The following is a 14,674-nucleotide window of genomic DNA, read 5'->3' as shown; positions in this document are numbered from 1 at the left end:
TATAAGTGTGCCGTGAGAATCGAAGTAACACCCGTAGTGTGCCGCAAGTTAAATAAAGGGTTGGGAAACGCTGTGCTAGAGAGTATGGTAGCAGGAAAGAGAGGGTGAGAACGAAGGAGACTTCAATTAATGGACGATATCGAAACAGAAAAATGTACATGAAGTCAAAAAAGTAAGCGGAAAACCGTGGAGCATGGAAGCTTCTCAGCTGTGGCAAGTGACCTGCCAATAATTGCAGAATACATATGATGATGATTGATCATTGTTTATAATAATTATTGTTATTATTTAAATATTAAGCAATATCATGTGAGCACATTTACTAGAATGAATCAGTGTAATTTCACTTTATTTAAATCACTATGCTCTTTGTTTAACAAACATCACGAAATAACTTTGAAAACAAAAGGAAAGTTAAAAAAAAAAAATGAAACATGAGTTAGTTGTTGAAAGGATACTGAAAATGTATGGCAATTTTATCTTCATTCTTCGCAGATAGCGACGAAAACTTAATACAGATTACAGTGTGACGTTTCTCCAGCTACGAAATTCAGGCTCACCTTATTCTTGTTTAGGTAAGATAAACAAGATCGATCATCGACCCTTTTTCGTAAAGGTGCCAATATTAGAGAAAATATGACGTCATGAGGGGGCTTTTCGTGCTTGCTCAAGCAAAATTGGGCCAACCCTCTGAGGAAATATTGAAGCTCTCCTTCCGTCTTCGGCTTTTTTTTTCCTTTTTTCTTTCTTAACTTAAGCTGAAAGGCAAAAAAGGAAGTAAAAAAGAAAAAAAAGATGAGATGTATTCCCGATTGGTTTATATAGAACAAAAATATTTTAGCAGCACCATCACCACAAAAAAATGCATAATTTAACGTTAGAGTGTGCAGATATTTTACAAATAGCTGTTATTTATTCCTAAATTTATGATAGGAATCTTTTTTTCTCTTTCGAAGGCAAAGAAAAAAGTAAATATTGATTCAACCGATACAGAATGAAGGAAAAAGAACAGAAACATCCGTTTTGTACGTTTTTTAAAAATCTTTTTTAAAAAGAAACAGTTCACGAGATTATTTTTAAAAACACAGGATTTAAATAAATAAATTTCTATATTTATATCGTCTTATAGTTAAATAACATTTTATTCTTCGAAATAACTTCAAAGATATTCACTTCATGTTATGAAACGAGATGCTGTGGCCAAGGGCGCCCATCAGGGGGGCAAGCTGGGGCGCTCGCCCCCTCCTAAGAGGAAATCGTACTTTGGAATATAGAAAGCCCAATAGAATTTTTACATTAGTTATAGCAAAATTTGAAACTATATTTGAAACCTCGCTTATATTTGGCCCCCCCTTGGAAACCACAACATGGGCGCCCTTGGCTGTGGCTGTGTAATAAAGCACTCATCTCTGGTGGAAGTTGACCGTAGTTCGATCCTTGTGATACAAGTTTGCCCGTTTGTATGTTCTCGTGATTCTAATGTTTCCTGCCATTTTATCAATTCTTCTTTTTAGTTTACAGGGCATATCAATGAACCATGTCCTGTAAGACGAAATTAAAGATTTCAGTTTGTGTTGCAAGATCTTTGTTCACTATAATTATAATATTAGTATTTGAATTGAATTGGACTTCAGCAGCGAGGCTATATAAGACTTGAACTTACAGCTTAACATGGGATCTAAACCAGATACTAATCTAACTCTAATCTCCCGCGCCAATTATATTAGTATAGTCAGTCCCAGAACTTAAAATCTGCCTATCTGGTTAAGCAAATGCTTTATTTGCCTAAGAATAGGTACCATCTCCTCTCTTAACTCTTTATTCAGACAGGAAGTGGCAGAAATCAACCCCTTCCGGTTTTAATGTTCATCCCTATAAAGTAAAATGGTAATAGATAGCGACAAGCGGTTTCCTGTAATCAATTAAACATCCCAAGAATATATTCCACCTTCATTCTAATCTCTCTACTGAAACTGGAAGTGATAGAAACTACTACCACTTCCGGTTATTAATATTAATTTAGAAAATATTACACCGTACAAACAGAATTTCTTCACGTTTTGTACACGTGACACTGTTACTTGTTCTCTTAAACAAAGAAAAATACCCCCTTCTATTTTTACAAAATTTGATGCAAATTTGTAATTTTGGAGAACGTACATATTCGTTCCATCTGGGACGAATAGAATCAGAGTCAGATTGGCAAATATAAATAAATAAATAAATAAATAAGGTTACGAAGTCTACAGGAAATTAATCGTTATCAATCTTCTAGGATCATCAGAAGTTTTCGAATTTTAGTTCTTTCTACTCCTCTTCATTATTTAACATCTTTTACTTCAGGGAAGTACTGAGTGAATATAGAACTCCTTAATGCCTAAGCGGTTAACGTATGCACCTTTGGCATGGGATACCCGGTTTCGATTCCCGGCGGGAGCTCATGTGGTTTCACGTTAATCATTAGGTCCCCTCTCATATAGCCTCGCTGCTGGAAGGGACGTTAAACTCAAAATCAACTGAACTCAATAAATACACAAGGAAAAAGAGTAACATCATTTAAAAAACATAAATAAAATAAGTTCCGTAGACAGTGTTTTAAAAACTAAAGGAATTTAATAAAATTATACATACATGTATTTCCTACACCTCGATATAGTTTTATTTAAATAGCTTCCAACTGCAGTACTTTATTTTGTTTGTTAACCCGTTTTACAGTTCTGTTAGCCTATATTGGGTGCAGCAAATTCAATGAATTTATTTCAAAGTCTTGTCAATTTCAAAATTCTTACTTTCTATCTTGTTCTTTCCATCCACCTGTGAACAATTCTCACATTAAATATTCTTCTAACAAAAAAATAAAATACTGTCCCTTCTAACTGTTGTACCTGTCTTAGGAGAGTTGTGATTCCTGAAGTTGAAAGGGATGACTTCTAATTCTAATTTTACGTCCAATTCTTTCTCCAATAAGGGAAAATTACAGTTCAACTAGCTTCGTTCAACCCGCTGCATTAGCTCAGCTAAAAGGGATTAAAATTTTACCCAAGAATACAATGAAATGAAATGAATTCTTTGAGTTTTACGTCCAAGGCTTATGCCGGCTAGGCTAAAGGAGACGGTGATCATGAGAAATGAATGAAAATGATGGAATGAAGAAAGTGGAAGGAAGTAGGAGAACACCTAGAAAGCCCAAGCACACGGTGTTTGTCCACCACAAAGCCCAGTTGGCACGAGCTGGGATCGAACCGAAAAACCCCACGCGCCAGAGGTGAACTACTTGTTAATAAATTTATCTTTTTTAAAGTCGTTCCATTGACCAAAACTCTTCAGTATATTTACCTATCTGTCAATATATACGAATTTGTCTGGGAGACCAAAAATGTGTGTCCAAAAATGTTGGTCCATAGAACAAAAAAAATCTCAAGAACTGCTTGATGGGTCATGATCAATTTTGTCCAGGATGTAGAAGGGTAAAAATTAGGAATCAAGTTAGTTAACGGAGGTGATGTAAAAACATCAGGAATTGGTAGAGATCAACCACTTCCGGTTTTAACATTGATGGTTATAGGGTAAAAATAAGGTAGTTGCAAGAAGGGATTTTTTGTAATTAAAGATACCAAGAATATATTACATTTCCACTTTATTCTCTTTACTAAAACCGGAAGTGGTAGAACTCTACTTTCACTTTTGGTTGCAATAATAATTAAGGAAATAGACACTGTTACTTTTTGAAATGTATAAAGATAGAAGGTAGATAGATAGAGAAGATAACAGAGGAAGTAGACTGTATATGAACAGAGTATGCCGTGTAGCTTCAAATCATTCATTACAACCATACCGTGTAATAAATTTATTGGTTATCCAGCATTCGGGGGGCTTTACGTATTTCATCACCCTATACAATCCAATTTGATGATCATGGCGTGGGAGATACGGGTTCGATTCCCGGCGGGAGCTCATGTGGTTCGGATTCCACGTTAATCAGTAGGTCCACGTCTCATATAGCCTCGCTGCTGAACGGGACGCTAAACTAAAAATCAACTCAACTCAACCAATTTGATGATCAGTTGTCTGAAATGAATTATTTTAGTTTAACGTCCCACGATTATGCTCTTTAGGGACGATGATTAAAACAAGTGAATGATGATGGAAGAATTGGGGGAATGAGAAACTGGAAGTAAACGGGAGTACCCCCGAGAAAACTCATGGACACGTTGAAGTCCACCACAAACTTACTTGGCCGGGAGTCGAAACTAGGGACCCTACATATTAGAGGCAAGCGCTCCACCACTAAGTACCCTTAATTATCTGAACTTCTGAATAGTAGAGTATCAAAATGAAATTATAAAACCCCAGGTCTACTCAAGTAGTAATCATTATCATTATCATAGCTATTATTGGCAGGTCATTTCCACAACTGAGAAACTTCCATACTCCACGACCGTAAGCTAACCTCTTCGTCTTCAGATACGATTTTTCTTATTTGATATCGTCCATCAATTGTTCAAAAATTTATATCAAATGCTTCAACTTTTATGTCAGAATATGATGACATACAACGTCGATTTCTTTTTTTTTTCTTTTTATAAAGATAACGATTTGAAAATGACATTTTTATTTATAGATTGCGGATCATATAACTTTTGTTTCTTTTAATATAGTTTATCATAGAATTACTATTTTTCTTAGTCTTGTTCCAGCTGTGTTAGTTGTTAGCTTCACTTATTAGATTTTCTTTTCAGTTTAAGGAAAAATAAATAAGAAAAGGAGACAGAAAGAGAGGAGTATGAATAAATGACATTTTTTCTTTCTTTTCTTTTCTTAATTTTTGAAGGCCTCATTTCGCATGCGACCCCGCCATTTCAATCTTGTCCTCCAACCACGACGACTGTTCAGTTCAATTTTTCCCAAGAGTCCTTTCGATTGCAGCCATCGTTCCTGCTAACGACAACCACCACATATCACGAGGCAGATTCAGTCCAAAGCCACCACCAGAAACTTAGTATAGGCATCAAATGAAAGATGACGCTCATATTTTCTTCTCCTCTCCGGAACTTTTTTTAAGGGCTTTAATGACCGATGGAAGGGAGAGAATAACGGGCTCGAAGAAAGGGTTGATGTAATATTCTCTTATGTTCCCACACAAGAAAGTATTTCTTCCTTTGTTTCTGAGTGCAATACTTTTCTCATGACCACTGTGGGTAAAGGTGAATAAACTTTATATTTTAAAAATACTATTAGTAACAGTTTTTTTTCTTTTTGCATTGTCTTAGCAATCAATTGCCATTTATCAGAGTTCACAAATTTTCTAAGATAAATTTTTCACCAAATATATTTACAAGTACTATAATTTATAAATAAATATACAAGTAAAATTAGTAATTCATCTAGGTCGTCATTTCGCAGCGAGTAAAATGGGAATTACTCTCCAACTATTACGAAGAATGTTTTCCAAATAAAATGAATAAATAAGCAGGGCCGGATCCAGGATTTTCTGAAGGAGGGTGCACCAATAACTACATTTGAATTAAATTTAAGTTTTCTAAATGCCTTTAGGCATCTGTGGTGTGAATGAGGAATTTCCCTGGAAATGCTAAGTGTTTGTTCTCGGTAAATCCTTTTCTTTCAACCTTCAGAAAATTGAGTTAAACTATTGCTTTCGCAAAACTTCATTTTCTTTTAAGTCTGAAACGGAAACATGACATGAAATTTTCGGAAAGTATTGCTATTTTCACTACTAGCTTCTCACTTTAGATAGTGTATACTCACAACGAAGGGGGGTGCACGTGCTCCGATGCACCCCTCTAAATCCGGCCCTGTAAATAAGTAAATCATTTATCTTCACATGCTATTTCTTGATGTAAACGAGATCTTAACAAAAGAACCTAAAGACGAAACATTCAAAGGAAAAATGTTGTTTATAATATAGTATAAATTCCTCATTATTACAATCTCTTTTTTCCTTTTCATTATAAAAATTGTAGGGTGACACCTCCAAATCCCTCTCTGAGACCTATGCGTATTGAATAATAAACTATTTTCCTACACACAAGATACGTAAATGATTTTGAATACTGACAAAATCACTTTCTAACTGTTATTTTATAATTCTCAGACCATAAAGTAATGAATTAACATAAATGAATTAGCTTTGACATTCGCCAACACATGTCGCTATATCCAATAGTTGGTATGACTCAAATATAGAAACAATAGTACGATTTCATTGAAATTATTCGCTTTATAATTTATAATATTTATGATACAGTACTTTCACTTCAATCACATTAAATGCAAATTATCATTCCCGATATTAAAGTTAATAGAAAATATTCTGCTTGTACATATACTACAAATATGTGTTATACTATCTAATTAAGACCCTCAATTTTTAAATAAAAATAAATTAAACTAAATACGAGGGTCGTCCGAAAGTAATGTCTCCTTTTTTCACGGAAACTAATGGAGATACATAAATAAGAACAGCACAACTAAACAGAGCAATATTTCAGCTACAGACTGTCATTTTCCCACATAGTTCCCACTATTTGTTATGCACTTTTGCCAACGATGAACCAGAACCTTCATGCCCCGCTTGTAAAAATCGGAACCAGCTTTGACAACAGCTTCCGAGTCTTAAAAATGTTCGCCACATAGTCCATCTTTCAGAGGCACATGGTCCAGCAGGTCCCGATAAATTTCCATTCGCTGAGTTTTGTGATCTTCTGTAAGCATACGCGGCACCCATCTCGCACAGGCTTTGCGATAACCAAGATGTTCCAGCATTTTTTCCAAGGCATTACAGCCGACATTCAGCTCTATATAGATTTCTCTGGTCATTATCCGGCGATTAGCAAGAATGAGTTGATCAAGACGCTCTTCATTGTGAGGGATGACAGCTGTGCAGGGTCGACCGGGTCGTGGCTTGTCATGAACACCCTTTTCACCACCTTGAAAATGCCGTACCCAACGCCTCTCATTGCTCTCGTTTAATGTATTATCTCCATAAACCTTTACCAACCGTCGATGGATTTCAATCGGCGCAATTCCTTCAGCAGCGAAGAATTCAATCATACATCGTTGTTTTATACGCACGTCCATATCAGGCTCCATTTTGGAACACTCTTATGCTGGCGCCAAATACCGCAGAACAACCAAATACCGCAGCTGCAGATAAATACTTGAATGAAAGAGGAAGATTCAAACATTAGCACTACACCAACGACATCTGGCACGGACATACAAAGTCAACACAAAAAGGAGGCATTAATTTCGGAACGACCCTCGTATATTCTGTGATTACTTCAAAGTTTCAATAACACACAAAATTTCACACAGCTTTCATATATTGGATTATACTATCATGTATATTCCACATTAGTAATCATTACCGTAACTTAAAAGAAACAAATACACATCGTGCAGGCAATATTGTGAACTACTACTACTAGAATCAGATCTGAAATAAACTAACCTACGTATGACTGGAATTTCTAATGTAAAAGTAATCCATATTCATCACAGCAAATAATGAAATATGCATTGTGATTGCAAAGTATCAATAGATCAATTATTTTGTTTCATTATGTCGAAGTAATAATTCGAATAGCTCATGGTGAAATAAATCACGTACAGATTAACTACACTACGGCCAGGAATATATTTTGCTGAAACAATTCATCACTAATTTGTTGTGGTTTCTAAGACTTATTTGTTTATATGAAAGAAATTTAAGTAAGCATTTGTAAGACATTTTGATAAATTGGGATGTTTCTGCTAAAACAATATTCTCAGTAAAACATATTAATATTATATATATTAACTCATTGTGTAATAGGAGCTCCTCCGTGGCTAAGCGGTTAGCGTACGCGCCTTTGGCGTGGGAGACCCGGGTTCGATTCCCGGCGGGAGCTCATGTGGTTCGGATTCCACGTTAATCAGTAGGTCCACGTCTCATATAGCCTCGCTGCTGAAAGGGACGCTAAACTAAAATCAACTCAACTCAACTCATTGTGTAATAGATCCGAGTACCAGCCATCTCCCTTCGAGGGAGGCGAGCTGTGATAATTTAACCACTTATTATTTTAAAAGCTATGTCACTTGGTCCGATTATTGATTCCACTAAATAAATTGATCGAAAATAACTTGGATGAGCTCCTAAAATCTCGATATTTTATCTTGAACTTGTTTGTTTCAAAAACTGCAAATTACAGAAATACAGCTTAGGTTTCGAAGTCCCTTTCATCAATACCTTGTTCAGCTGCTAAATTGTCTCCAACTAAATTTCACCAATTGATTTTGTAGCTATGTCCAAATTCTTAAAACTCCAATTTTTGCAGTCCAATATATATGTTTAAGGATCTTACTTATATCCGATGGTTTTCGAATACAAAACAGTTCTATTCCAACTTTGAGCACTTCTAACAATATATATATATACAGTATATATCTGAACCACGAGACCGATCTCGATCAAATTTTCACCATAGGTGAACTTCGGGACTGGGATGATTTTTATCATTTCGCTTTGATGGTGCAACAAAGGGAGGAAGAGGAGTAAGATAAATATACAAAAATGGTAAGATATGGTAAGATAAATATACAAAGATAAATATACTATAACTTATATTAGTGTCGAATCCATAGTTTTCGTGGTCGCTGAAATGAACAGTGATACTTCTGATGCCGTTAAATTAAATTTAAACACCGCTACTTGGGGGAAGAGGAGGGGGAGATATATAAAAATGATCGAAAATGACCGATATCAGACTTCAGTAATAGTCAAAATTGACTGACTAGCGGAACATATTATTTTTTTCTTATTTTAATCCAGTATTGAATACATTTTCTTTCAATATTGCTAGACAAATCATATCATGGAAAACAAAGGCAGAAATGTTTGGATGCTAGTATGATGCTAGTATAAGTAAGTAATAAAATTTAACAAATCTAAAATTCCTTGTCCCAGGAATGTCAATTGTGAAAGGGCAAGGAATGATTGCCCTCCCCGACCTCGTGGGTTTGAAACGTAGAATATTCTAAAGAATAGTATAGTAATACTTAAATAGAAAATGTGAAACTGTACTATATCGGTGGAATCTTGGTTCTCCCCAAGCGAAGGACGCTACTGCTTGGTCGTCATAGAGCCTAACAAATCACTAAGGAATCATAAACCTTTTCGTAACCGACTAGCTAAAGCGCTTGTTTTTTGTTCGTATGGTCTCGGGATCAATTCCCAGAGAGAGAGAGAGAGAGAGGATACTCGCCTCAGTATAAACACAAGTACTAGTACTGATTTGAACTGGTCCATCGTTAAGCTGTAGATTTTCGTCTCATATAATCTTGATGCTGATAAGAGACGTTAAACACCCAAAAAAACAAGGTATTAGTTTGATTTATTTAGCGCCTCTTTCAACAGCAAGGCTATATAAGATATGGGCCTATTGCTCAACGTGTGATCCGGATCATATGAACTCTCACGGAGATTGAATCCGGTACCCGCGCAAAAGGCGAGTACATTAACGAGGGCGCTCAAAACTTACAGAATACTATTATTCTAGAGAGTATAATATTATGGACTTGTTTATATATAATATTATATATATATTTTATATTCATAATTACATCTGCATTACATAGACATAACGTAGAGGGTATAAACTAAAAATTAGGAAGTTATTCTCTGTACTATTTAAAGCGAATGGGGGTGAACTTAAAGAGTATTATACAATAGTAAAGAGGACACGATACTTTCATAATGAATAGGGTATTTCTTTTCTGCTGGGAGGAGTTATTCCATTGACAAAAATGGTCTCCTCAAGAGACTAAAATTAATAAGGGCATATAATACAGTATATCTTGCCCTAGGTACCGTATACAGACATTGACATACATACATCTCAACAGAAACTATTATTGTATAGCCCAGCTGTTAAAGCATAGGTCTCTATTATCTGGCCCTCTTTCATACGTGTATATATATAATTATATATACGTATGTGGTATCTTGTTAGTTATTGATACAGAGAAAAATTGTTTCCTACTTTTACAATAGAAGTGTATGAGAAAGCGTAAGCCATTGGCAGAAGCAAAGTGGAAATGGAACGTAGGTGTAGAGGCGACAGTAGTATTCATATTTCGTTTCGAACAAAACTAATCTTTCCCTCCTCTTCCTTCCCTTTATCCCCAACGTCCATATTCTATAACTACTCTGTTTTCCCTTTAGTAATCCCCGAAAGCCATTCTTTTCATTTTTTATTTCATTTGGCATTGTGTAAACTTCTGTGGCATGTTGAGCTTGTTAACGTCGGTTTGGATTGGAGATGAGAAAAAAATAGTACATCCTGGGATTTTCACAGTATATCAAACTTCTCGTTATTTTCAGATAACTTACATAGATCTTTTTATTTTAAACTTTTTGATTTCAATTATTATGTTTAATTTAATTAATTTTCAGAAGTTTAATTACCATATATATGATATTTTAATAGCTTCCCATGATATTTTAAAGAGTAATTTGACACAGTTGTTATGTTGAATAGAAAAATACAATTGCAAAAGCATATTAATTAAAATAAAACATTTAGTAAGGCATAATTCGTATTAAACTTAATAAAGCTGCAAATACCTTTTTTTTGGAAAGGGGGGGGGGGTAAATTTTGACAGTAGTAATATCTCATTTTCATTCTTTGGTTGGATTGACATTTTCTGTTTCTTTCCAGCACTAAGGCTATATGAGACATGAACCTACAGTTTAAGGTGGGATCCAATCCACATAGGAACGAAATATTTCAATTTAACAGCCCACGTTTATGCCCCTTATGCTAAGAGAGGCAATGGTTAAGGCAAGTTAATGATGGTGAAAGAATTGGTGGAATGAGAAAGTGCCAGAAAACGGGAATACCCCTAAAAAAACTCACGAGCACGATGTTGTCCACCACAAACTTACTTGTTCAACGTGATCGAACCAGGGACCCCACACACCCAAGTTACGCGACCTGCCACTGAATCAACGTGCCCCCTACACTAATTCATATAAACAGTAATCGGAAACTATACTTTGATTTCAAAGTAATCTTCTGTACTGTGTGTGTCATTAGCTTTGGGTGCAGAGTGATCATGGATTCGACTTCCATTGTAAGTTTTTTTTTTTCCTTGTGTTGATACAATAATGTGAGGCAAAGAACTAAGCATCAGTTTGCGGATAACATGCTTCCTTTCCAATCGGGAGGTCTTGAGTTCAAACACATGCGGTGATCGGTTTCGCTATTGCTTTCGTCTGTTGTAGTGTTCGTTTTCAGCATTGAGGCTGTATGAGACGTGGATTTTTTTAATGTTCTCCCAGAATCACAAGCATCTTCCGACAGGATTAATCGCAATTTTGTATACCATGCTATTGCAGCTATTGCGAACTATCCATAGAGCATTACGCCTTTTATTTGTGTAAAATGTTTCATCAATTAATTGTTACATATGAAATTAGATATACTTTTAACAGATATAAAGGTTAACTAAAGGGTAACCCCATTTGAAATAAGCCGAATTGGTCTACAAGCGATGTGAAGGTCAGTGCCGTACGGAGAATTTCATCAAGGGGTGAAGTTAAAGCACTTAATTTCATATCCTTTTAGGACAAGCGGAAGTTGTATATATACATACATATATACATACATACATACATACACACACACACACACACACACACACACATATATATATATATATATATATATATATATATATATATATATATATATATATATATATATATATATATATATATAGATATAGATATAGATATAGATATAGATATAGATATAGATATAGATATAAATGGTAAATGTTTATTTTTCCATATCTTGCTCAAGGGAGTTAAATTCCAATTCGAAGGTAAGGTTTTACTGATTTCACAACACACTAGGAGTGAGGTAGTGAACATTACGTTTCGATTGCTTTTAATCATTTTATTGAAACCGGGTAAACCTGTGGGAACATCGTAAAACAGAAAGTACCTAGGTAGAATCGGCAATACTGGGGATGGAATCCGGGTCGTCCGGTTGGTAGGTAGACGTTTCACCAATTACGCAACTATGCTCCTACAAGATAATTATTTATTTTAACATTTTGAAGTTATCTACCTTCTTTTCATTTAGAAAATCTTCCACGTCAGTTTCAGGACAAATTTTGTAATGTTATTTCACATAGCCCTAAAGAGAAAAAGATATGGTGGAAATTGATGGACACTTAATTTCTATTTTGTAGTTTTCAAGTTCCTTTATGAATTAGTTTATTATTATTATTATTATTATTATTATTATTATTATTATTATTATTATTATTATTATTATTATTATTATTATTATTATTATTATTATTATTCACGTCAGATATATCTAGGTTTCGCAATCAGTTCAAAGACTGTATGTCACTTTTACTAGCTTCTTGTGAGGAAAACAGTTTCTCATTATATTTTTAAAATTTCCCAATCTTTTAGTGTACTTGCTCAGAAAGATCAGTTACACTTTTTTAAAATTAAGAAATGGTTTCTGAGAGGAATACTATGAAAACTACGATTATACCATATAACTTATTGGATACTGGTTAATTGAATCAAAGAAAGCAATGCTCATCGATTTTGTGCTGTGACTGTCGGAATGAAAATTGGGGTACCTTTGTGCCAAAACAGATCGCTTATTTTTTGAAAAGAATAGTGCAATAAGCATTCTTTTTGAAAATATTCACCTTGAAAACACCAATAAATGTAGGATGCACGGTGGCTTAGGGATAAGGTGCTCATCTCTGGTGTGAATGGTCCCTAGTTCGATCATGTGAGTCTCTGGTGAAGAATTTTCTGTCTATGGGTTTTCTCGAATCACTCTTCTTTAGCCTAAAGGGCATAACCATGGTACGATAAATTAGGATTTCATTTCATTTTCATTTTCGTTCTACCAATAACTGGAAGCAAAATGTGAAAATGTTTCAGTTAATAGGTTAGCAACCCTTTTTGTTCTTTAAAATAATCAGTTCAGTTTTTAGTTTTCTCCCCCTATCTGCTTGGATGGCGATTGCATTACTGAAAGCCAATCTTGACTGTTGATCATGGTTTATTAAGGGGGTGTGGATGCACAGTTTCTGATAAACCCTTATTTTAAGGGTGCAAAAGGAAAGGGACAGAAAAAATGAACCAAAAAAAAGTATTGATAGGGAGGTACGCAGACTGTCCGTCGCACACGTGTTTAACCATTGAGGTGTGGTCACGATACCCAATTCAGGTGACAGCCCCTATTAGACCATGAATCATGTTTGTGGCCTATTAGTGTCTACAGCAGAGAACCTCTAGTCCTCACCAGAAGCAAGCATTGTAACAATCTGATTCAATTCCTGATCAGCCTTCCAAGTAGATAGACATCCCAAATAAACTACATGGTTATATTGTTCGCCCTTTCTTAGAACTGTAAATTGAAAAAGAAGAAGAAAAAGCAAAACCTGGGGTAAATTGTTTGTGCTGGGCTTGGAATTAACAAAACATCTATACTCGATTACCACAACAAATATAAATCTGCAGAATTTATGTTCGTCAAATAATTGAAAATAATTGGTAGAAAAATAAATCTATGTTCTTCATACCAATTATAAGCAAAACGAAGCCAATTAGGTTTTCCCATATTTTTTTTTTTTTACTTTTTTTTTTCAAATAGAATGACTATCCGAGGTTTAAAAGGTGTTAGTCTATAGAAGAAGTCAGTAGCATGATAACCTTGTGCGCTTCGTCTCGGCTTCGATTCCCAGTGAGGAACTGATCATAACTTTTTCTTCTTGTTATTTACATCATACCGTGAGGTAAATGAGAATGTGCTTGGATGAAGAAATATCAGATTATGGGTCCAGCAAATATAACGTAATGGTAGTTCTCTCCATTGGTATAGTGGTGCCAGTGGCAATAGCCTAGCGAAGTGTTTCCCAATCTGTGGTCCGAAAACTCCATGGAGCCCCTGAAAGTTTTAAAGCAGGTCTGCAGGACACGCTATTTTCATTAAACTTCACCCTATCATGTTTACCATACCTGGGATACTTGTAATATATTGAGTCTCTTTCAGCAAAGTGAGAAGAATATGATACAAAAAGATAACAATAATAAAATTAGGAACCAAGACTGTAAGATATAGATATGAAAAGCAAATATAAATCTGCAGAACTTAAGGTATTAATACGCAAGAAGTACTTGGTCCAGCACATTCATTCGAGTTAATAAACTAAATTGGGTACAAACTAGGAGGCCATATGTCCTCCAAAATGAAAACCGTCCCTGACGAGGCAGTAAAAATTGTCAATTTTACTAGGACCCATCCTCTTAACAGTCTGTGATTTTTTAAAAATGAAATTGGAAATGTTCAGGAACATTTATTATTACTCAGAAATTCGCTGGCTATCTCGTGGTAAGGTTCTGAGATTCGGTAATTTGAGCTTTGTCACGAAGTGAGGTTGTTCCTCATTAATTCTAAATTTGATTTAACTCCCAATTTAAATGATTACACATGACTCTCATCTCTTGCTTGTTTGGCAGTCATTTCTAACATCTTGAATTCTCTTAACTCGGGCCTTCAAGGCACATCTCTCAGTGTGCTTTCTGTGCAAGACAACACTTATAGGCAACAATCAAGAAGTTAAATTTGTTTGG

At 35.1% G+C, this 14,674-nt stretch overlaps 2 protein-coding genes across 2 annotated transcripts in view; one reads left to right on the top strand and one right to left on the bottom strand.

The window, feature by feature from the left end:
• LOC145694966 (connectin-like) overlaps positions 1–14,674 on the top strand; it is a 511,959-nt gene that overhangs the window by 161,491 nt on the left and 335,794 nt on the right. The window lies entirely within an intron of this gene.
• On the bottom strand, positions 6,634–7,110 carry LOC145660972 (protein GVQW3-like). The gene has a single exon (XM_081726422.1). It carries the CDS (start codon positions 7,108–7,110, stop codon positions 6,634–6,636), a length of 477 nt encoding a protein of 158 aa, XP_081582548.1.

This window comes from Thermobia domestica, chromosome 9 (assembly GCF_964235325.1).
Source record: "Thermobia domestica chromosome 9, izTheDome1.hap1.1, whole genome shotgun sequence".
In the NCBI taxonomy this organism is placed as follows: domain Eukaryota; kingdom Metazoa; phylum Arthropoda; class Insecta; order Zygentoma; family Lepismatidae; genus Thermobia; species Thermobia domestica.
The sequence above is the reverse complement of the archived record's forward strand: the minus strand, read 5'-3'. Positions and strand labels throughout refer to the sequence as shown.